The following is a 23,160-nucleotide window of genomic DNA, read 5'->3' as shown; positions in this document are numbered from 1 at the left end:
ATTAATATTTTCTATGCTTAAACAATTTTTATGCAAAATTTGTCGTAATTTATTGTTTAAAAAATGCAGTATAAAAAGATAAGAATGTAAAAAAATATATATTAAGATATTCGTGACGACACCGGATATCGGGACTCCATGGAACGCAAAATTCGTCCCCGTAGCATAACAATTTAATGGCTGACACTGGATATTTACAATAGCCGCTTAAGAATTTTTACAGGTATATATTCTCTAATGTCATGATAATTCACGCTGTGACATGGACAAAGGAACACTCTTTGATAAACAAGTTATCCAATTCGTATGCTTTTTTGACGATAGCAGCTTTCATTTAGGAAATATTTATGCAAAAGTAAGTTGTAAACAACCGAAACTTGTCGCATTCTATTCGTTTGACGTTCAATAGTTATTCGGAATTTAACGTGCATGACACTGTAAAAGAGATTTACTGGCTCATGTGAACTCCAAACATGAATTTTAGTTGAAAGGTGAGTCAGACTTGTTCTGGAAAAAAGAATTGTCGAAATTCTCATATATTATGTTGTATGCTAATTGGAAAAATGGCGGACATCATTTAAAATATTTCTAAAAAAAGCTAAAATGTCTAGATGTAAATCTAAAGAAGACAGTGTATAATAGCAGTCTTTTTTATGGTGCCTGTGATAAGTGACACAACTGCATAAATTTAAGAGTGCTAAATCGTTACATCATGCAAAGTTCATTGAATACAACAGATTTAGCAGAACATGTCTGAGCAAAATGGTCTGACAATTTTGACACAATCAGTGCAATGAGTCTATATTAATCACTTGTCTAAATGCATGCTCTTCTCTCTTGTCAGACACTAAATTCATCTTGACTTGTGTTATGAGAGGGAGTTTATCTTTTGTGGATTCAAAATTTATAATTTATGTACTACTTGAAGTTGCTTTATACAAAATAGGATTTTTGGGGCAATTATTATGAGTTGATTTAAAGAGTTTAAATATTATTTGATTTTTTTTTAAGGGGAAGGGTTTACAGAATAGGTCATTAGTTTAATTTCAAATGTGAAAGAGAAAGAAAATGTTTAACTCTATTTTCATTTACCAGATTTCTAAACTTGCAGGAAAATGTGTTTTCAAAATAAGGATATGACTCATGTTTCAAATGGCTTAGATTTAATTAAATATGTTTTCCACTGGTTGATTTAAAAAATAAAGGGGGGGGGGGGGGATTCTTCTATACATTCTATATTTAAACAAGAGGGTATTTGTCAGAACACATAGCAAATGTGTACATAAAGAAATGCTATCATCACCCTATTTTCCTTTGCCTAAATATAATGAGTAACACTATAGGGTCATTCAGCTTAGTTAAGAATGAAGACATTGTTTCAATGCGTTCAGTTGGCCAGGTCTTAACTATCCTGTAATATGAACTGAATTATGATTGTCGGTACACAGGGATTAATGGTAGGATTGTTCAATATTTTAAACATTCTTAATTACTATCTTTTACATGGAATAGTAAAATTGTTAGTATTTTGGGTAAACATAGATATTTGACAATTGGAATTCTGAAAAAAATTCTTTTGAAACAAAATAATGTTTTACGCGTTACATGAACTGCTTTATCCTGTCCTTGTGTCTGTTCTGTGTAGGCTATTGAATTTAATTCGGGTTTGTTGTTTGACATAGCAAAAATCAAAGAGCCATAACTCCTGTATCCTTGAGTTGGTTTATTTCCATTCACTTATTAGTGACACCTTAAAAAAAAGAAAAAATCAATTACATGAAATGCTTTATCCTGTCCTTGTATCTGTTCTGTGTAGGCTATTGAATTTAATTCGGGTTTGTTGCTTGACATAGCAAAAATCAAAGAGCCATAACTCCTGTATCCTTGAGTTGGTTTATTTCCATTTATTTATTAGTGACACCTTAAAAAAAAGAAGAAATCAATTATTGCACTTTATGGTTCAGTACAGGATACCTTCTTAAATTCTTTTAACATATGTATTACAGATACAACTTTACAATTTTTTCCTACTGAGATGACACTTTGTTCACTAGTCAATGAATTAGAACTGGTCTAGATTATTTTCAGTCATGAAGTATATATATATATATATATATAAAAATTATGATATGGTGTTAGCCCAATTAAAGATAGAGATATTGTTATTTTCTGTGTGTTTAGGTATAGAAAAATGCAGTTATGGCCTCGATGAAGACAACCACTTGGTGTGGGTCCAGCCTGAATCTAATGGACTTACCGGAGTCACGATGAGCCTCTACATGCCGCGGATAGGGACCGTCCCAGATGTAGGTCACATAGAACGGAGGGAGCATGGCCACCACGAGTAAGTCAATGTGTTCAGAGCAGGACAACTCTGACAATACAATAATGCAACTCTGTATGCTTATCAAGAAAGATAACTCCGTTCGGTTTAACAGTGAAAGAAAAATAACTCCTTTTGCCTGTGGAATTTTTTGGCAAGAACATTTAGTAGTTATGTTTTGCAAGCCAGCTGGGACAGTTTCAGAAAATAAACATTACAATAGTGAATAAAATGAAGGATAATATGCTTGTTTTCAACTCTTCCTACATTTTGTCTTGACTAATGTTTTGCTGTATCATTTTAATGGTTTTTCCTCCCCTTTAATTTGGATAAGAAAATTGGTGCATGGCAGGTCTGATCAGGTATTGTTGGGGAGATAGTTTTGATAAGCTGGCACAGTACTCCTGATGATATAGGGGGAAAGTAATTGATGACAGAAATGAAAAGGAATGTGTTCTGTTAGGAATAATAAAAAATTTAGTCTTTTACTGATAAGAGGACATATTCAATCCACTATGGCAGTTGATGATGATTCATTCCAACTTCTCCGAGATGATGGGCGTGGGGCTAATGATATATTGGGGGACATCTTTCATTAACACATAGTTATGATTTTAATATTCAAGAACGAAATTAGGGTTAGACATTCATTTTACAACTGTAATTTTAACATATTAAAATATTTGATGCTGACTTCCAATGTCAGTTCTGTTTACATAATCATTAATTTCAATGTCTGACAATTGTCTTAAAAGTAGTATACAATATGTTGACTTAGGACAGGATCGTGATTATAAGAAGGTTGATTTCCAGTCAGTTCAGTCTTTCTTCAAAGCAGTCACCTGCCAGCTTGGTAATAGGAGTGCATGTCTAATTGCATAATTAGGAAACATGCTTAATTAATGGGCTAATTAGGGGAAGCAGTTAATGAAATAATGAATGTGGTGCACCAGACGGGGCATGGGTTGAACTGCTGTGATCGCATGTCATAGATAAATAGCCTTGCCATTATCTGGGGCTGTTGGTTGTTTTTGACTCGGTATATTTTGGTCTTGTTGGAGTTACCTCCCCCTTAGGCTTTTATCTGTTTAGTGCGTTTGATGAAGCTGGATAATTCAGACTCCCTGGGTTGATATTGCTTCAGGCAAAGCACACATTTATCTCTGCATCACAGGTGGCAATTTGCACAAAAGCATTTCTGTGTTCCTTGGAAGGATAAGCAGAGTGCACTGTGATCCACCCCTTTGCTTTCTGTAGAAGTGGTATTTGGATGATGCGCTTGATAGAGGAGAGCGTCTTGTAGAAATCACATATTAATTCAGGAGAGTGGTGTTTAGTTAAGAATTTACCCAGATTTGAAACATGGAGTGATCAAACCTGGTTTGTCATGTGAGAGGATGTAATTGTAAATCTGGGTCACATGGAGGATTGTGTCCTATTCCGTGTAACTGAATGGCTCTCTTCCTTCCTCAACTCGGGCATAAAATGACAGCGTAATAATCGCTGTGTTAATTTATTGTAGTACCTCAACATTCACTCTCTGCTGCAGAAAATTCATTGGAGTTGTACCTATACTCTGTGTAGTGAATTTGTTGGTTGCATTTCTTGTGTGGAGTTACTTTGTTTGATTGTTGTTCAGGATTTTGAAAAGTTAAGGAAGTTTTTTTCTTATCTGCAAATTTTGTTGCTGTGGAGTTATGTTCATGAATTGTAAGTGGGATTTTTTTTTTACATTTCAATTTCTTTCTCCAGTGATGAAAAATATTCTGATTATTACAGCAAATTCAGTACAAAATAAACATTTACATTAAAATTTGCACTGATCTTACAGTATTACAATTGATTGGGTTTTTAAAGAGATATTTTATCAAGACTATGGATATTTTTTTTCGAAGTAACTATCTACTATCTAGTTTATGCATCAAAACAAGTTGAATTGGACACTAGCCTCAAGTGAAATATGTACCAAGTACATGAGCACAGGTTTAGATTCAGAAAATTTTTTGTTGATATCAATTTTCCACTGATTTAATAAATAGTTTTCAATAAATTTAACAGAGCAAAGTTAAATTAGTTCTAAGATAAACTACCTTAAGTTCTTGGTTTAGTAAAATGACTCTTTATTTGTGTGACACCATCTGTTCAAAGTCAATTTATCTGTACTGAGAAAAAAATATAATTGATATTGCATGTGGTTTTTTCCTTATGACAAATTTATAACCTAAACATTACCTCCAGTGAAAGAAAAAAAAAAAAATGTTTTTAATTGCTTAAAAAAGCAGAATTCATGACTTGCCTATTGATTTTGTGGCGATACTTGCCACGAGATTGGAAGTCATTTTATCCAGACTTGAGGCAGTATCCTTGAGAGTAACTGGTACAGGAAACTTTCAGAGCTAAAAATCAGCTCAAAATAAAAATCCACAACAGAGAGGATGACAGTGGTGCATAATACGAGCTGTGGACACTTGAAAATATCTGCACAGCGAAATACCTTGGTGGTAGTTGATGTGGCGTGTTGTTATGAGTCAGAAAGAGAGTCGTATCCTGTTGTAACTTTGGCGGTAATGCAGTGTTTGTCTTTACAGAGATGAGGACGCCCCCACAGCGAGTCGTGGCCCGGATCTCCCTACCCCCCAGTCCTACCCTGGCTGCTTCGGACTGCCATACCAAGTAAGCATTTCACCCACACTCTTCCTTTATATTATCCTAATACATCCAGTTACCTGTGCTTGCAAATGATCAAGTTACACAAGCATAATAACTGTACTTTCCTCTGAGTTTTGATTATTGAGGAAACCTTAACACATCCAGTTATCTGTTGCCTGCAAAAAGGTGTAAGTTGATACACAGTGAGCATAATGACCGAAGTCTTCCTCTGAATTATTGTTAAGGTGTAAAACAGGAAATCTTAGTCACCTGCTGCTTGCATAATATCTTTGTATACAAGTACCTTCTAACCAGGTAAGGCATGGGGACCTTACTTTCCATTGAATTAGGGTCTAGGTGTAAAACAGGAAATCTTATTACATCCAGTTACATTGTAGCTGTTGCTTCCAAAAGATCTAGGTATACAAATGCCCATTACCTTTGATATGGAAATCCCTCTCAACAGATCCACAAAACAAGGTGTTTAGGTCGGAATTCCAGAAATGAATAAAAAAAAAACTGAGAAAATAATACCCCTGTTTATTTTTTGCCTTACCCTGTGTTTATAACAGGTATGTCAGGTGATCTGTTTAATTGTAAGCACATGAACACAGCAATTAACACCTTTCTGTAGCAAGACACCTAGGAGCTTGTTAAACACCTGTCTGGAGGGCTCTAAATAACGGTTACACTCGGGAGAGAAGGTGTATTTGATTTCCTTGTGACTGAGATAGCAGTTACCTGAACAGGGTACTAGTATATCTACACCTGTATAGATAAACGGGGGCTACAAGTTAGACCTTGATATGTGTGATTAAAGGCCAACAGAGAGGGACTAATTATAACTGCAGTAGGACTGCTGTGAGCACTGCTAATCTGCTATTGAGGTGTAAATGCAAAGCATTGTTTAAGTTTCTTTCACCATGGACAATGCCTGTTAAAAACATGATCCTACAAGCTAGGTACTGGAAGATTACTCTTGGACAAAGCCGGGGAGTTTTAACAGTCTAAATACGCTCTGGCTAAAGGAATTAGTTCAACAAGCCAGCTCCCCCTTTTGTATACAAAGTATGGATTTCTTATAAGCTGAATGTACTGAGGAATACGACGTATAAACCTGTGTATATGTGTGTGTAGGTTCTGGAACTTCTGATTTTGGTTCTTTTTTAACCAGGTAAGATGTGAATTTATTCTTAATGTTATGCACATGGTGTATGGAGATAAAAATGTTGATTTGATATTTTGAATTCTGTTAGGAAGTGATCTCTTTTCAACCTTTGAAATCATTTTGATGAAGAATTGATATGAAGGTGTACACTACTTAGATACACTATGAAGAAAACAAATCAGTTCCAGAGAGCTTAGAAATCAGGTGGAAATGGATGCCCCAAGGCAGTAAAACTGAATCAGTCTTTCAGAAATAAAATATCTTGTGTTATTATTCTGTGATGAAAACTTGGGTTCTAATGCGTCTTTGAGAGAGCCATGTAATTTCAGTGAATAAAAAAAAGGAAATCTTAATATTAAATTGGATAACATATTAAATATGCTGCATTGATATTTGAAGAGCTTTAGAAAAAAAATAATCACCTAAAAGGCATAGCAGTGACAGTTTAAACTTGTTCATCCGTTGAAATCCTGTTTTTCTTTTAAAAGAAATATTGATTGAACGAAATAAGGAGGTCCGCCGAACCCCGAGAACTGTTTACATACAGAAAAAGTACATTTGTGTGTTTCTATAGAGGCCATAAGCTGCTGTAGAAAGCTTTGTCATGGACTCCAATACGTGGAAGAATTTGTAAATAAAACAACTCTTGACGGAGGCTAAATGAACCAATTTCTACATCTCGTTCTCTTTATTGTTGTATTGATTGATGTATTAAGACTGCACATGGTATTTTTCGCGGGTGTTTGATTGATTTCTAAAAGTGCAGCAGGTCTCATCATGAACAGGTCATGCCTGTATACATGATTGAAAAATATAAGCAAAATAATGATAAATTTAAGGGACATGACGTCATGTGACCATACATTTGCTGAATCTTAACTTCAACCAAGAGTTTGTTCAAAATATAAGATAGTTGTATAATTTGATAATAGATCAGCTATAACAGTATATAAGTGAAAGACTGTGTAAAAAAAAATAATTTAAAACTCTGTACACAAGGTCAGTTAATGAATCGTTAATATTTCTTTTTAGGACCACAACTACGGAGCCCCTCGACCTCCTACGCCCCCTCCCACACCACCCCAACCCCCGCAGCAGATGCTGATGCCACCCCTGGCCCCTCTCACCCCCGACAAAGGCCACATAGAGGTAGAGGATGTCGGCAGCAGTGCCGGGCTCCCCATCACCCCGCCCGAGATGGTCCCCCCAAAGGAGGCGGACGATGACAGCATCACCAGGTGTATCTGTGACTTTGTGCACGACGACGGCTACATGATATGCTGTGACAAGTGCAGGTATTATAATGTTAATGGTTACATGATATGTTGGTAAGATAATGATAATATTTACATGATATGCTGGTAAGATAATAATAATGGATACATGATATGCTGTGATAGTTGTAGGTTAGACAAGGATTTGGATTATCCCTAGCTTAATGGGATAGATTTGTTATTGAAATTTGCAGTCTTAAAAATTGCATGGATACATCAACATCAGATTGCCAAATTTAATGCAGGAATTTATTTGTGTACCTATTCTGTTTATATGTAATCATTATTGTTACAGGTCATGCCCCATGAGGCCCTGATATGGAAATAAATTTTATTCTATTCTAGTCAATATGTAATGAAGAGGTATGATGAAACTTGTTTAGGCAAGATTTTATCAGTTTCATTAGCCTTGACAAAATTTCATAACCTATTCTGGGTAGCATAAGGGCTTAAAAACCGTTAAAGGAGAAGAAGGAAGTAGACCCCAAACAGTCAATTGTCATAGCATTCAGTTCTAATATTTCTCATAAAAGGCAAACAAGGAAATAATAGTGAAACAATGCAGACTGAGGTCATTGCTAGGTCAAAGGTCTCAGACAGTATCCTGTGTCATACAGTAATAAACACAGGAATGAGATCAAAGCTGAGATCTGTCTGTGTAAAAACCAGGGTAGGGAAATTGGTGTGTAAATATCATATTGTGTAAAAATAAGTTGAAATATACATTTGATGAAGATTTTGAGCAAAGATCTGCTTGAATGACCAGGGTAGGGAAATTGATGTGTTAAAACCATATTGTATGAAAAAGACTGTAAGAAACACATGACTGAGATTGAAGCAAAGTTTTGTATAAAAAATAACAGGGGTAGGGGGAATGTCCTGTAGATATTAATATATTGTCTCTATTAAGAAAAGATCTCTTCGTAGAGATACTGGGGTAAAGAAAATGCCATGTAATATCACTCTATCTAATCTTAATCCTCTCTGTGTTTTTTTTCAGTGTGTGGCAGCACATTGACTGTATGGGGGTGGACAGGAACAATATCCCTGAGTCTTACTTCTGTGAACTGTGTGAGCCCCGCCCCCTGGACAGAGAATCGGCGCGACTGATACAGCTGAAGAAGAAAGAGTTCCTCGACACTCTGACAGGTAATAGTTCAACCAGAAAGACGGGCTGTAGATTTGTCAGTTTCTCAAGGCTCTGTTAAAGATTGTAAAATTTACACTGACCATGGGGATAAATTTAATTTTCAATGAATATTTTATCAACCAATGTGTCGGTGCTAGTAAGGACATATATAATTGTGATTTCTTCCCTTTAAATCAGATTATGACATGTTACGTAAAATGAAGGAGTGGGTGATGGTTTGTGTTACGCCATAGGTTTAATTTACATAGGCTCAATAGGATGCAAAAATTTACACATGAACAACAAGGGAATTTCCAAATGTTTTTTCCTGGTTCTGTGAAAGAAACATAAATGACTTAATCTGAAAAAAAAGTATCAATGTAAATTGAGATTGATATACATGTACTTGTCTTCTTAATTAAGTGGGTTCATGCAGACTGATGGATTTCTGTTGTCTTTAGTTGACACCTTATGATCTGCTCTATGATTGGCTGTATGATTTATTGACTGATGTAACCTTTGTTCTGATTGGTAGACTCGAGTGCCACAGACACAGACCCAGAGGAGGAAGCCAACAGACAGCTGTCTCAGCAGCAGCAGCAACAGGGAGGGATGGATCTCTTGGGGGCCAAAAAACTCAAGACCAAAAAACAGCGCAACAAGTCGGGCAACAACAACACCAACAATGGCAACAAGATGTCGGAGCTCAAGCAACGCAAAAACAACAGGAAAGAGAAGCGTGACATCAAGAAGGAGAAGGAGAATAAAGACGCAAACAAGAAACACCAAAGAGTAAGCCTTCAGTGTTCTGTCTTGAATTGGTTGAGTATTGAGTTTCGATAGGGAAGTCCTGAGCTTCAGATTCACACCGATATGTTGGTGAAAAGTAGATATGAATGCCATTTAAGACTAGAAAACACCATGATGCATTGTTAGAGATACAAACAAGATTTTTGTTTTGGTGATAGTGTATAGCTAAGATGTACAGGTTAAGCAAATAAGAAATTTTCCACAGAAAAGTTGTATAAATGTGCTCTTTGGATTGGGAGGAAATGTTTTTGATAAATACAAAGATAAAAATAAAACCAGTGATGTAATAAGCTTTTGTACACACTTTCGAATTTAAATGAGAAAAATGTTTATCTTTTTACCTCTCATTACTGCATTCTTTCCAGGTTATAAATAAAGATACATCTGCAGGATTGAAAACAAAGAAAATGAAGGTAAATAAGAATCCTGTGGTTTTCAATTAACAATGGAGCAGTTAATTAGGGGTTTTTGGGGAGTTGAGAACTGTGTTGACTCTCAGCCTGCCTCTTGACTTTCTCTGTAATGAGTGCTTCGTATGTCTGTTTCAGTTGGAGAAAAACAAGAAGCCTGGACTGTCGCTGGTGATTAACGAGAATGCACAGCAGGATCCGTGGGACAGCTCCTTTAGGTGAACACTCGTCCTTTATTGACCTTGCAGTCACATATTCTAGCATTCTGAATGGACAACATACACACATATTTTAGCCTTCATTATCAAGTTTATGGACAACTCTGTTTAATTATTTTGAAAGACAAAAAAATTTTTGTTGAGAATTCATGTAAGCAGTCGTACCGGCATTATGTGACTTTCTATCTGAACACCATTTATTATTATTCTAAAACCACAAAATTTCTGTTGGCAATTTTTTGTTTATTTACAGTCTTTGACTTTTCTGTGATTTACATGTACTAGTACAATGTACCTCTATGTGCCTGGCTTCATTGGTTCTCAGAACTGGAGAAGGATGCAATCTTATTCATTATTAATTAGATTTATAAGTGCAATGCTAGACAAGAGTGTTTTGATAACATTTCTTGTCTAGAACAAAACAAGCCTATCAGTGCTCCAATGAAGGAAGCAAATTTGTAAATACACTTGTTAAAAACACCAGGGTGAGAATGCTGGGATATAGGAGAGATAGAACAGCATCGACCTTTAGTCATGAACATAATTAAACCAATTAACAGAAAACATTATCTTCTTTATTAAACACTTCAAAGTCCTCCACTCGGCACTTGATACAATACAAGGACTTCTTCCAGTATAATCTTACTAATCAACCCTGAGGGGTACTAGATGAGAATAACTATAGCTCCACACTTCAGATCTGTATAGAACACTCCATTGTGTCTGGCAAGATAAGAACGGGGGGTTTCCGATCGTACAGGGAAGTTGTTGTTTTTTGTGATGTATTGGTTTGTATGACCCTGTGTGACCTTGGATTGCTGGGTGTTTTTCAGCCCCTGGGTGGACAAGTATGAAGAGGTGATCGAGAACCGCTACTCCCAGGATATCCTCAACTCCTTCCTAGCCAAGAAGATCAATGGTGTTTATGTAAGTGTAAAAGATAATGTTTGTACTGTACTTACAGTTAAACATGTTTTTAACAAAGTGCTAGGGAAGGGCGATTTTACTTTTTTATAAACGTAATTTGTTATATCTGTCAAGTTTACAATATGTAATCAAGTCACAATGAAAAGCACTATGCTGTAAGCATCAATTCATTATAAGTGTGTTTGCTATAACCGTGTTTTACTGTATTTAAATAATAACAAACTTGTGTAGTTTGCTTAAATTGTTGTAATACACGTATTTAATCTCTTGATTATGAAATAACGAATCGTTGTAATTTGCTCTAATTGCTGTAGTTTGCTCGATTCGTTGGAATATTTTTAAGGTGTTTGCTAAACCTAGTGTTGTGATATCTTTGTCATTTTTTGTAGCCCCCGGAAAGTAAAGGGTTAGGTGGGAACCCAAGGGTACAACTGTGTCATGTGACAGAAGTCAACAAAAACAGAAAGGTAAGACCACAGCAGACGCTGGGATTGAGAAGATTTCGTCTTGGTGGTCATATATGAAGGTTTCTGCTTTCATATTTGATAAACATTATGTTAATAAAGAGAAAGTATTAAGAATACCTAAAATACCTTTGTTTGCTGCTGTTTATCATTGCAAAATTGTCTGTCTACTAGATGATTTAAAGAACTTTACTATAAACTTGGTAGCTATAGTATTTTGGTTGATTTTGATTGACAGGGCTTGGAGGCGACTGAGACAATAGGAGAAGGGGAGCCTGTAGTGGAGTACATTGGAGAAGTCATGTATAAGGACCAGTTTAACAAGGAGAGCTTCTATAAACGGTGAGTAGACCCCACATCACAAATACAGTGTACAGGGCACTGGCTGATCTATCCGTACTTAACATTGTCATTTGTGTTTATAGTATGTTTTATCACATTGGTCTTATTTTTTTGGCAGATTAAATCCATTTGTGTTGTTTTACTCTAAATATGATGATATGGATATTTGTATTGATGCCACGTCCTATGGGAATATTGCACGCTTCATTCGGCGATCTTGTAAAGCTAATGCAGAGGTAAGACCTGAACCTTGGAGCAATGAGATGCAGAGATCTATAATAGTGCTTGATGAACATTAATCAGAATGAGAAAATATGATCCTTGTCTAATTAATCACTAAGAAAAAACCAGTTTCCGTTAACTATTAGAGAAGGTGTTTACATATACATTTGATGACTTATATCATTTGTGAGTTGAATGTTGGTGGTTTTTACAGGTGAGCCATGTGGTACAGAATGGTTGTGTGAATTTCTATGTATACTCCACCAAGGTGATTCCCCGGGGGTCAGAGATCACCATCCCCTACGACTATAATTACAAGGACTGGTAAGATAACTTGTGTATTTATAAGAGCTGAGAACTGGTCAAACAATGTTTTGTGAATTTTTGTAAGAAGAGTTTTTGAACAGAAGTTATTATTTTATTTTTTGTATGTTTACAGCACCTACTGTGTGGAATGTGCCTGTTTGAGAAATAACTGCCCTGTTGCCAAGTTCTTTAAAAAGAGGATGAACTCCAACATCAAGTAAGATATTTTTGTGCTTAATGCTTGTATGTATAACTTCTAAATCATATTGATATCTTAGACCTCATTGTGTTAAAGTTATGTAGAAAACATGCAATTGAGGCTTTGTGATAACATATGCATCTTTTTGCATCCTTATCTTGTACCCAAGCAGTAAATTTACTTGCAGATATTCCTGTAGATAGGGAAATTAATGTACATTAAATGGATACTAATATTGTTAATGATTGTGTTCTGTATATTTTTAGAAAAGACAAATCCCCTCAGAGATTGCCAAAACTTCCTGTGAAATCACCGATTAAAATCCACATCAAATCTCCTGTCAAAAAATCACCAGAGGAGTTATCTCCCCCTGAAAGTGTTGCAGATGTTAAATCACCCACTACTGAAATACCAGAACAAGTGGTGAGCGTTAGTGTCAGGAAAAGTAAAAAAGTTAGTGTCAGGAATGTTTAGTCAAAATGATAGCACCAGGAAAAATCAGTCAAAATATTTTTGTCAGGAAAAAAAATGAATTCAATTGTAATTGCGAGGAAAAATACTGTATCAGTAAACATATGTTAGTGTTTGGAACGGTATAATTCAAAAGAGGAAAGGAGTTGTATTTTGGAATATAAAAAAAGGAAAATCTCAAACGTTTAAGTTCTCAGCTGTTTATATTAAAGGGAAAAAAAAAAAACCTGAATATTCCAAAACTAAACAGAAATGAGAATGTATATTTTACATTATGTCAAAGTAACATTGAATTTTATGTGGCTGCAGGTATCTAAAGTGGAACCTGTTGAACAAATGGACAATAATTCCATGTCTGGAGATTTAATGGAGGCTTCCCCAAGGTCAGACGATGAGGAAATGGGTCAAAGTAACCCTAATGCACCAATGTCGGAGTCAGCTGCCTCACATCATAAAATGGTAAAAATTATGTCTGTAATCATCAACATTAAAGGAATAAAGCAATATGATATTTCTAGATTGTCTCATTTCATACAATTGATCGCTTTGTTATCGTTGATATTCATAATTCAGTGGAGACATGAAAGAACCATTGATGAGACTTAATTCAACTCAAATTAAAAAAAATAAAATTGTAGGAAATGTCATACCGTATTAACCCCGCTGAATCCTTTTTCAGACAAGAGAAGAAAGGAAGATGGAAGCCATCATGAAGGCATTTGAGAAATTGGAGAAGCGAGAGGAGAGAAGGAATCAGGCACTGAGCCGAATGGAGAGGAAAAGTACAGACACCCGCAAAGAGGAGAAGGTGGGTGAAGATCACGATATTGTATGTGTACTCTGTACATCTGGTACATGAACTTTATACATCTGATACATGTACTCTGTAAATCATCTACATGTACTATATAAATTAGTTAAATGAACATGTACTACATAAAAAAGATATATAATTTTAGAAAAGCTGATCTGTATGAAAATAGGTTCTAGTTATAACCAAAGCTTGACTTTCACAGCCTGCTGAAAAGGTGGAGAAAGTACCCGTAAAGAAAGAAGAAAAGAAAGAGAAGCCACCTCAAAAAGAGACCCGGTCCAGAAAGAAGGAGGAGGAGGCGGGCATTGAGGTCCCGCAGGAACCCCTACCCCCCATGGATATGGAGTCCACCCCAGAGGAAAGTGTCCCCCCTGAGGTTGCACCAGTTGTAGAACAACAGCCTGCTCTTGTCAAGGAGACAAGGCCCAGGCCAAAAACGTAAGTGTTTCTTGATGGTTGTTGCTGTAAACATTGAATAAAGATTTACAAAAGTGTGTAAGGTTTTGTAATGTTGCTTTTGATATGTTGTTAATGAGCTGCCCTTTTGTTTGCGTTACAGGAGGAGAGCAAAACGAGTGTCCTCCAGAAGGTAAGATGTTATTTTTGTTGTTGAATGAAGTACTACTTTTTGGAGGAGAATTGATTGTTAAGATATTCTTATTTTAGAAATGTCTTAGGTTAACTGAAACATAGAGCTCTGAAGGACTATGTTCACCAAAGTTGTGGCCAATGAACTTTGATAGATGTACTGATACATGTATTGTCTGGTTTGTAGAAGGAACCGAGCTGGTAGTGGTAATGCTGTGTCTGAGCCGTCGCTGTCAGTGGACGCGGCCGATGAGAGCTCCATCGTCCCCCAGCCTGCCCCTCCCACCATGCCTAACAGCTGTCCCAACACCCCACTGGTCACCACCGACACAGCCAACGTACCCCCATCCTTTAGATTCCTCAAAACCAAAAAGGTGAGTTCAAAGGAAGTTATTTAGATAATGAATCAATGCATACTATGAAGTCAGTTTTATTTCTGTAAGTCTTAAATCGTATTACAAGTTACTTACCGTAGTACATAACAAATTTCAAAATGTTTTATCTCGCCTTGCTGAAAGCATGTTTACTTGATGATTTATATGGGCAACACTGATAAAAGCACGGGGAATTAAGATGGTTATGTTATTATTGAAGAGAAGACATAAAATCATAGTATTCTGTACATTGTTAATTCTAGCACCTGATGAATGAGTGGTTGCATGAAAAGAGCCAGGATGTTGTGACGGCGACGTTGTCCCCGGCCAAGACGGAGCCCCTGGAGGTGAAGGTCGAGGACGACACAATGTTTGTGACGTGTCTCCCGAGCCCACGGAATGCCATGGAACATCTCCGACGGAACAGTCACAGCTCCGGATCCTTCCGTCCAGTTATCAATGTAGAGAGCAGTATCGGATCGGCCAAAAAGGTAGGCTTTAAGACATACACATCTATTTAATAGATGTTAGAGTACAAACATATATCTATTTAGGAGGTTATGTAACAGATTGTTAGCCCCCAAATGTACAGTGCAAGGAATGGTTGTTAAAACTTTGACTTGATTTTTGTAGCGTTGGTTGCGACAGGCCATGATTGAGAAGCCCAAGTCAGATAGTGGATCCAACTCTCCCAACACAACCGGGGGAACCAACATGATAGGGGGAGGTAATTCGACGGGGGGAGGTAATGCCAGCCCAGGAATGCCCAGCCCAGGGGCCTCACCTCCTGGAGGTAAACAACACTTTGACTTTTTTCATTTTCAGTGGTCCCTGACCAATATTACTTAATAAGCAGGGCTGGAAATGTCTATTTATGCTCAACTATCCATTGAGAAGTAATTTCACTATGATAGTGATTGAGTCTTGCTACAGCTTGCTGTACTTTGTTTCAGACTTTGTTACCCCTCTTAAGAAAAGGAGGATGGCAAGAGAGTCAGTGGATGGTCCCCAGAGTGCGGGCCCCTCTACTTCTTCCCCATTGTTGGCCCCTACGGTCAGTCAGTTTGGAGAATTGGAGGGACAACCCACGGAGGTTGCCCAGGAAGAGAACAAACCTTTTTTTCCAAACTACACCCCCAGTGTAAAGGTAATAGCTGTATGTTTAATATACTAGTTATATATTTAACAATGGTTCATTTGAGATTGATGTAAAATTATGGAGAGGACAGAAATGAGGAATAGTCTGGTGCCCAATGATTTCATCTATCATTCTTTCTATACTGCAGTATTATTTAAGAAAAAAATTTGGTTGCATTTCAAATAAAAACATTAAAATCTCTAATTAATGTACATGTAGATGGAGATTCCGAAGAAGAGAGCCTTCGTGAGTCCCCGAGATTTGCGGAAAGCCAGTATTCGTGATTCTATGGAGAGTGAAGTGTCCGACTCCTCAGTGACTGTCTCCTCGCGACTGTCCGTCGATCAGTCTTCGGACTCAGAACATGAACAGACTCTGTGTCCTCAGAAAGTTACGGGTAGTAATAGTATAATTCATAGTGAACTGGTCAGCATGGAAGATCGGACTTCTGGGATAGACCAGTCGTTACTGAGTGACACCAGTCACACGTGTGAAGTGACCAACAGTTCAGCAGAGGAGGATCATAGCTTAAGCTGTGGGGGGCAGGAGGAGGGGGAGAAACTGGATTCAACCAGTGATTCTGTTCAGAGACCAGTAGGACTAAACATCGTGGAGGAAGACGAAAATGTTTCCAGTGGGCAGCAAGCAAGACCCTCAGTGGTGGAAGAGGAGGAAGAAGAGGTGGAGGTGGAGGATGAAAGTGTTTCTGTGGACATGGATGTAGGTGCAGTGGACAGTACGGAAGATCAGCAGAAGAATTCAACAACCAGGAGAAGTGTGTGTGATAGTACATCTCGCTCGGATACTTGTAGCATTGGAAGCTCATCAAGGGTTGACTCAGCAAATATCAGTGGCATGGAGGATTCTTGTAGTACTTCTAACATGGAAGATGTGTGTCGACCATCTTCCATGGCATCGCAATCCGAGGCTAGTGTTAGTGTAGTGGAACCCCAGTGTGTGGACAGCAGTACTGACATGCTATCCCCACAGACCCAGGAAGTCAGCATGGAAGTGGATGAACTCCCAGAGGAGAGCCACTCTCCACAAGAGGTGTCCACGGTGGAAGAGAGGCCAGCAGGAGTGGACAGTAGTGTGGATAGTAGCAGTGACCAGCAGGGAGGCAGCAGGAACTCAGGTGGAGGGGGGGTCAGCAGTAGCAGTGAGCTACAGCTGGAGGATTCTATCGTGGAGTCCACCCACTTGTCTGAGGGAATCAGTGTCTCTTCCTCTGCGGTCGTGACCTCAGATCATTCTGTGACGGAAAACGACATGGTGGATAGTTCTGTGTCGGATAGATTCGAGATCACAGTGGAGGCAGAATTAGTGAACTTGTCGGATATTGGTCAGAATGCAGTAGACAATACTGTGTCATCTAATCAGGGTAGTAGTTTCTCCGGGGTTAGGCAGTCTGAGGAACTCTGTTCTACCTCCACCTTTCACGAGGAGATGGGGTCAGAAGTTCATGTGGAGGACGATGGTTCAAGGTCAGACTCTATCACTGTGACCACACCATCAGAGCTGTCCGCCTCCCCAGCAGACTCTGAACCAGCCCAGGGTACCAGCACCATGGAGCCTGAATCAGAACCAGTTCCGGCTAAAAAAAAGGTAATGAACTCTTGAAGGATGGAAATCTGTTGTGTTGGTGTAACATAGAAATGTCTCTATCTCTGATATCCATGATACCAGTCTTGATCCATTCTGTTGATGCTTTCAAAACATACAGGAACATGTATTGTACTATAGGATATTGTTTTGAACATTAAAATACTTCCATGATATAATATTCTTTTAATGATATCTTGTCAATGGTTTTAAAATTCTGTAAGAAACATGTACATTTATAAAGTTGTATCATATCCTGTACTCATTACAATACATTTGATCTGATTTATTTAGGTCAGTCTGCTGGAGTACAGAAAAAGATTAAAGGAAAAAGGACCCACTAGTACATCATCGTCTACTTCATCACTATCATCGTTGTCATCATCATCAGTTCCACGGCCCTCATCAACATCATCACAAAGTCCCTCATTCAATGTACACACCCGTCTCCCATCCCTACCATCTCTGCCATTGTTTGACACATCTCCATCCAAAGACTCTTCAGCGCAAAATCATCGTCAGTTCAAAAGTAAGTCCAATTTTTGATGATATTAGATAACTGTGTATCAAAATGTTATTTTATTGTTAATGTCACACACAAACTTGTACACGACTGAAAACAGATCATTTATATGTGTGATGTAACAATTTCAGGTTCGTCTGATCTCATAAGACGCAAGTCGACTGAGGCCCCAAAGAGGGAGAAGCCTCTTAGCCTTGCTGAGAGGCTCAAAAAGGAGTTTGGCTTTGAGGATTCAGAGGATGAGAGTGGCAAAGACGGTAAGGGCACTCCTTGTCAGGTTGTTCCTTCCTTGGTGTGTGTGTGTGGAATAGCTATTGTATTACCTTAATGAACGCACAGTATTTGCAATGGAGGTTGTTATCTGTTATATAGAACTTTAAGTATTTCAACTGTTAAGTATTGTTTATTTGACAAAATCTTTTGATTAAAAAGAGTAATATTACTAGTCTATTTCTAACCATAAAATCATTTATGATCAGTTGAAAGTTTAGTTTTAAAAAATAGCCAATTTAACATGGCTAAATATGAATATTTTGATGAATACGTCTTTGAATATAAACTTTTTGATTGATTTCATTTGAACGCTGACTTTTGCACAAATCACAAAGTTTTTTCCTATAAAAAGCTCGATATCGCTTGTTTATTACCTTGTCTTCTCTGGTGAACCAACAAACCATTGCTTAATTCTAACCTTTTTAGAGAGAAGCCGCTTGAGGAAGTCATCACATGACATGCCCCCTCCTCCCCCTCCCCCACCCTCCGAGGGGGTGGGCTCCCAGCCATATGGTGAGTGTTGGCAGACCGGCTTATTACATGCCGTGCACTGTCAAAGTCATATGGGACATTAGTATGGATAGTTTATTTACTTAGATTTTAGTCTGTTTGCAGAATAAGGATAATTAGAATTCTATTTTTTGGATAATTTTTGTGTGTTGTTAATACCATTTTACCTTTGCACATATCTATGTTCATTGCACACAGATGTTGTAGTCATGATTAAAAGCAAAATCAATGCAATATACACAACTGTTGTCAGAAAGAAAGCACCATTTGTTCCATTTAATCATTGTGTGGTCTTTTTTAAAGGACTATATATGATATGGGCCTAAAATGGCCCCCTAAAATGAACTTGGTCCTTTTACTGTAATTCTTTATTTTCTTTGTACAGATATAAATGTGATGTTTTTACATAATGTTCATTTTGATTCAACTGCCCACAATTTAGAAATGTGACATCGTAAAGACAACCTTTTCCTGCCATTTTGGCATTTTTAGCATAAAACAGCTTGTTTTCAAGCAGTTTTTCTTTCAAAAAACAGAGCGTATGCTTGAACAAACAAAATATTTTAATCAGAGACTTATCTAGCCAAGACTTATAAGTGACAAAAAAAATTTCCGTGTTCAAGCATGCGCTCTATATTTCCCATTCGTAAAAAGATAAGAAAAATGTCAATTTTTGACCAATTTTGATTGAATTATAGAAATAGCGTCACTTCCGTCATCATATACGGCAAGTGAGTGCAAATAAATCAAATAAATAGGTGAAAAATATATTTTATATCAACTCTTCTTAAAAAATAACATTATATAAATAGTGCCTGTTTGGGAGGGTAACAGTTGAAATTGACACCCCGAGAAAACCATTGTCAACCGACGCGAAGCGAATTTTAAGAAAATTTTACTGCTTTTATATAGGAATAACGTGAATACTACAGCGAACCGTATGCGCATAATTTTCGCGCATGTAATATTTTTTAATGTTACCGGTTGCCAAGTGCGTTGCTAACGCTGAGGGTAATAGTAAATATTATTAACTGCGTCTTAACCAATCAGATTTCAGTATTTAACATGAAAGTATAACAAAACATTTTATTGCACCCAAAACACTTTAAAAAGTAGTGAATTATGGGGGCCAAATTTAACTCATATCATATATAGTTCTTTGCACTTAAAAATCACCACACTAGTCACAAGCTAAAAAAAATTTCTCTGTAAATGCTTGATGTGTAGCAAGCATGTTGTAATGTTCTATTAAGATGATGTTGTCAATTTTTCACTAGAAGCTGTTCCAGAGCCTCCACCTCCCCCTCATCAGCCTCCACAGCAATCTGGCGGGAACTTCAAGGCCCCCATGGTGGGGGGATACAGCGTCCAGCCTCCTCAGGCACCCCACTCCATGCATGGGGAAAACCCACACAGACTACCCTCCCCAGGACTGGTGCCAGTGCCCCCCATGGTTCCCCCTCCCCCTCAGGGGCAACACGGAGGAAGTCTGCTGATGCCTCCACCTCCAGGACAACTGCCACCCCTGATGAACCATGGTGGACCCCCACCCCAGCCTGTGCCCCCACCAGGCCCGGTGCCACCACCATCTAACGGGCCACTGGGCAGTCAGATGGGACAGGCACCACCTGTTGTTGGGAAGAAGATCCCCTCCCTGATGTCCATACCTTCCTATCACACAAAGGGCCGGGGAGGAAGTAACCACACCCAGGGAGGAAGTAACGCAGCCAACCTGGCCCAGCCTGTTAATGGACACCATGACCAGAACCAGCAGCCGTATGGGTCCAAGCCTGGTTAGTGTCCGATTATAAATCTAGATAACATTCATATTAAAGATACTAATTTCTTTAGTAATTTAAGCGTGAACTTAAGATGCTCATTTCTTCTGATATTTCATTGAGTGGATGTTAAAGATGCTCATTTCTTCAAATATTTAGTATAGTGTGAATTTCAGATACTCATTTCTTTGTATATCTAGATTAATGTGAACTAAAGATTTTCATTTCTTCATTTATTAATTTAGTCTTGTAAGAATACCAAGAAAAATTGAGAGTCAATGAAAAGTTTGAAGGAATACAATATCCAGTGAGCAATGTTGTGATAATAAGCTCATTTTGTTGTTTCTTTTCTTTTGTAGGTCTGCCACCACACATTCAACAACCATTCACCAGTGTGGCTCCACCTGCAAACTTTGCACACCCTCCTCCTCAGCCAGTGCAGGCCCCATATTCTTCAGCACCGCCAAACCAGCAGTACCCCCCTCCCCCTCAGGCCTTGTCCCAGCCGCCCTACCCCTCTCAACAGCAGCAACAGGGACAGCATTTCATGCCCACACCCTCCCATCCAAGTCACTATCAGACTCCCCCACCCCCTCCCCAGCCCCAAACACCAACCAGTCAGTATGTACCCGCACCGAGCCCATCACCAGGAGGATACCACTCAACTCAACACCAGGGGGCAGGGGCTCCGTACAGCCAGGGGGGCGTGGGGTCGTACAACAGCTACCAGACCTCTCCATATCAACAACCCCCTCCCCCACCCGCCCCAAATGGCCATCAGCTGAGAGACTATAACCACAGTTATAAGAACTCGCATGACTCGGAACAGCAATCCCATTACAATCACTCGCCTAAGAACTATCATGGGTCGTCCTCCTCATCACATCGACAGAAGTCGAAGAAGTCCAAGCATCGGAAGTCGGGAAGCTCCAGGTCGTCTTATTCGGACTATCATTGAGTCAACGCTTTATTTATTTCATTGTTCTCTGTCTATATTATTAGTTGTCAGAAGTATTTTTTTAATACTTCATGTTTGTTTGGTTTTTTTTTTTTAAATTGCATTTAATTGGTTTTAAGTTATTTAAAAAAATTAACACAACTAAACCTCAATACATGCTTTTTGAAGGTCACACATGCAAAGATGGGTTAAATGATTTTAAGTAGAATGGTTATGGTGCCTTAATTTTTTGTTTTTGCCAAGAAATTTTTGAAGAAATAAAAATTTGTATTAGATCATGCCATTAATTGGAGAAAAGAAAAACTACATGGGTTAGATATGTGTATTATACATACATCTACACACGCACACACCTACACACGTCTGTGATACTGCCACATCATTTACACACCCTACATACACATCACACTCATCTGTACATACTGCCATGTAACTTACTCTGTAAATAGTGAAAATCTGCTTGTACAGTCTCCATGCTGTGAATAATGAGGAAGCTGAGCTATAGTGCTACACCACTGCCCTACCCCACCCCACTCACCCCCACCCCCATATCTTACTCCTCGTGTTTGTGTAGATTGATGTAGATAGAGATTGTATATATATACTATACATGTACATATGATTGTAGAGAGTTTAGTTAAGACTTGGACAAGCTGCACTGACGGCCTTGCCATCAGATCATGGTTATTTAATGGCAAGGGCCAAATGCAGAAATTCAGTCAACACTTGATCAATTTTTGAGCATGAATGATCAATTTTTCCTCCCCTTTTTAACACAGTGGGTTTGTCTGGGGGGTTGGTTTGGTTGTTTAGGGGTCAGGCAGTGGAACTTTGGTGGTCTGTATAAAGCAGGTTTGTTTATTTTTGGAATCTTTGTAAATAGTGTACATAGTAGGAACCAGTATGGACTTAACTGTTGTGAATGCAGCTTTCATGTTGTATGCAGTAGTTAGAATTTGAGAGAGAGAGACTTATTGTTCCCCGAGTTTATCAAGGTCATCTTTTCCTCTCTGCATTTTTTGTCAGCTTTTAAAATAACTGTCAATTAAGGTATATATATATATATATGTTTATCACATTTGTTCATTTTATTTTTCGACAAAAATGGCTTTTTCTTTCTTTTTCTGAATTGTTCTAGTTGTTGCATTTATTTTTGACAGATTTATTATTCTTTTTTTTTTAAACAGTATACCACAATATTTCTGGGGTACTTTTTGTCTCCTTTATAAATTGTAGTGTCAGTTAGTGTGCTTTAGAAAAATCGAAATGCGAATTTTTTTTCCTGAAATGTTATCTTGAGCAACAAATGGTATGTCTGTGTGTCAGAGGAAAGCTGCAGTTAGTGGGAACAGCTCAACTTTTATGTCAGAGGCATTGTACTAAATCTATGAAAAAATACAAAGAAAATACTGAGTTAACCCTTGTTATTGTTGTCTTTATCAAAGATGCCTCAAACCGAGGGGAACAAAAAGAACATGAACAAGGCAACACTACCTCAACGTTTTCGCCGGTGAAGTAGTTTACAACTGCCATTTCCATAGAGACGTCGGGCATCAATTATTGCCATTTGGACAAAACAAGCATGATTGTGGGCTATGCTTGATCAACTTGTACAGATTGCATTAAATACTTAGTCTTGAAAATTTGTTGCAAGAATGGTGTGTGTTAAAAATGAAATGTCTTTGCCAAC

At 37.9% G+C, this 23,160-nt stretch overlaps 1 protein-coding gene across 8 annotated transcripts; it reads left to right on the top strand.

Moving 5' to 3' along the window:
• Positions 1-121: 121 nt before the first annotated feature.
• On the top strand, positions 122-22,888 carry LOC128157674 (inactive histone-lysine N-methyltransferase 2E-like). Of its 8 annotated transcripts, none has more exons than XM_052820254.1 (29): positions 122-223; positions 2,182-2,344; positions 4,912-4,996; positions 7,173-7,435; positions 8,415-8,563; positions 9,079-9,335; positions 9,719-9,766; positions 9,902-9,981; positions 10,815-10,908; positions 11,298-11,375; positions 11,611-11,714; positions 11,833-11,950; positions 12,151-12,260; positions 12,376-12,459; positions 12,708-12,864; positions 13,222-13,371; positions 13,592-13,720; positions 13,929-14,164; positions 14,286-14,315; positions 14,502-14,688; positions 14,952-15,179; positions 15,322-15,481; positions 15,642-15,835; positions 16,046-17,431; positions 17,723-17,957; positions 18,083-18,208; positions 18,651-18,737; positions 20,012-20,527; positions 20,872-22,888. In XM_052820254.1, the coding sequence occupies exons 2-29, from the start codon at positions 2,268-2,270 to the stop codon at positions 21,468-21,470; spliced, it is 5,967 nt and encodes a 1,988-aa protein (XP_052676214.1). In that variant the 5' UTR covers positions 122-223; positions 2,182-2,267; the 3' UTR covers positions 21,471-22,888. The 8 variants fall into 8 exon arrangements, with proteins under 8 accessions (XP_052676214.1, XP_052676213.1, XP_052676210.1 ...); XM_052820253.1 differs by having other exon boundaries at positions 12,708-12,894; positions 20,015-20,527; XM_052820250.1 differs by having other exon boundaries at positions 12,708-12,894.
• Positions 22,889-23,160: the final 272 nt, after the last annotated feature.

This window comes from Crassostrea angulata, chromosome 8 (assembly GCF_025612915.1).
Source record: "Crassostrea angulata isolate pt1a10 chromosome 8, ASM2561291v2, whole genome shotgun sequence".
Taxonomy (NCBI): domain Eukaryota; kingdom Metazoa; phylum Mollusca; class Bivalvia; order Ostreida; family Ostreidae; genus Magallana; species Magallana angulata.
Note: the sequence above shows the minus strand (reverse complement) of the source record. Positions and strands in the feature narration are given on the sequence as shown.

Coding starts and splice junctions, on each gene's coding strand:
- LOC128157674 (XM_052820250.1), top strand. CDS start 2,268: ATGAGCCTCTACATGCCGCGGATAGGGACCGTCCCAGATGTAGGTCAC. Junction 9,767..9,901: donor TGAAAACAAAGAAAATGAAG/GTAAATAAGAAT, acceptor TGTCTGTTTCAG/TTGGAGAAAAACAAGAAGCC. Junction 9,982..10,814: donor CCGTGGGACAGCTCCTTTAG/GTGAACACTCGT, acceptor GGTGTTTTTCAG/CCCCTGGGTGGACAAGTATG.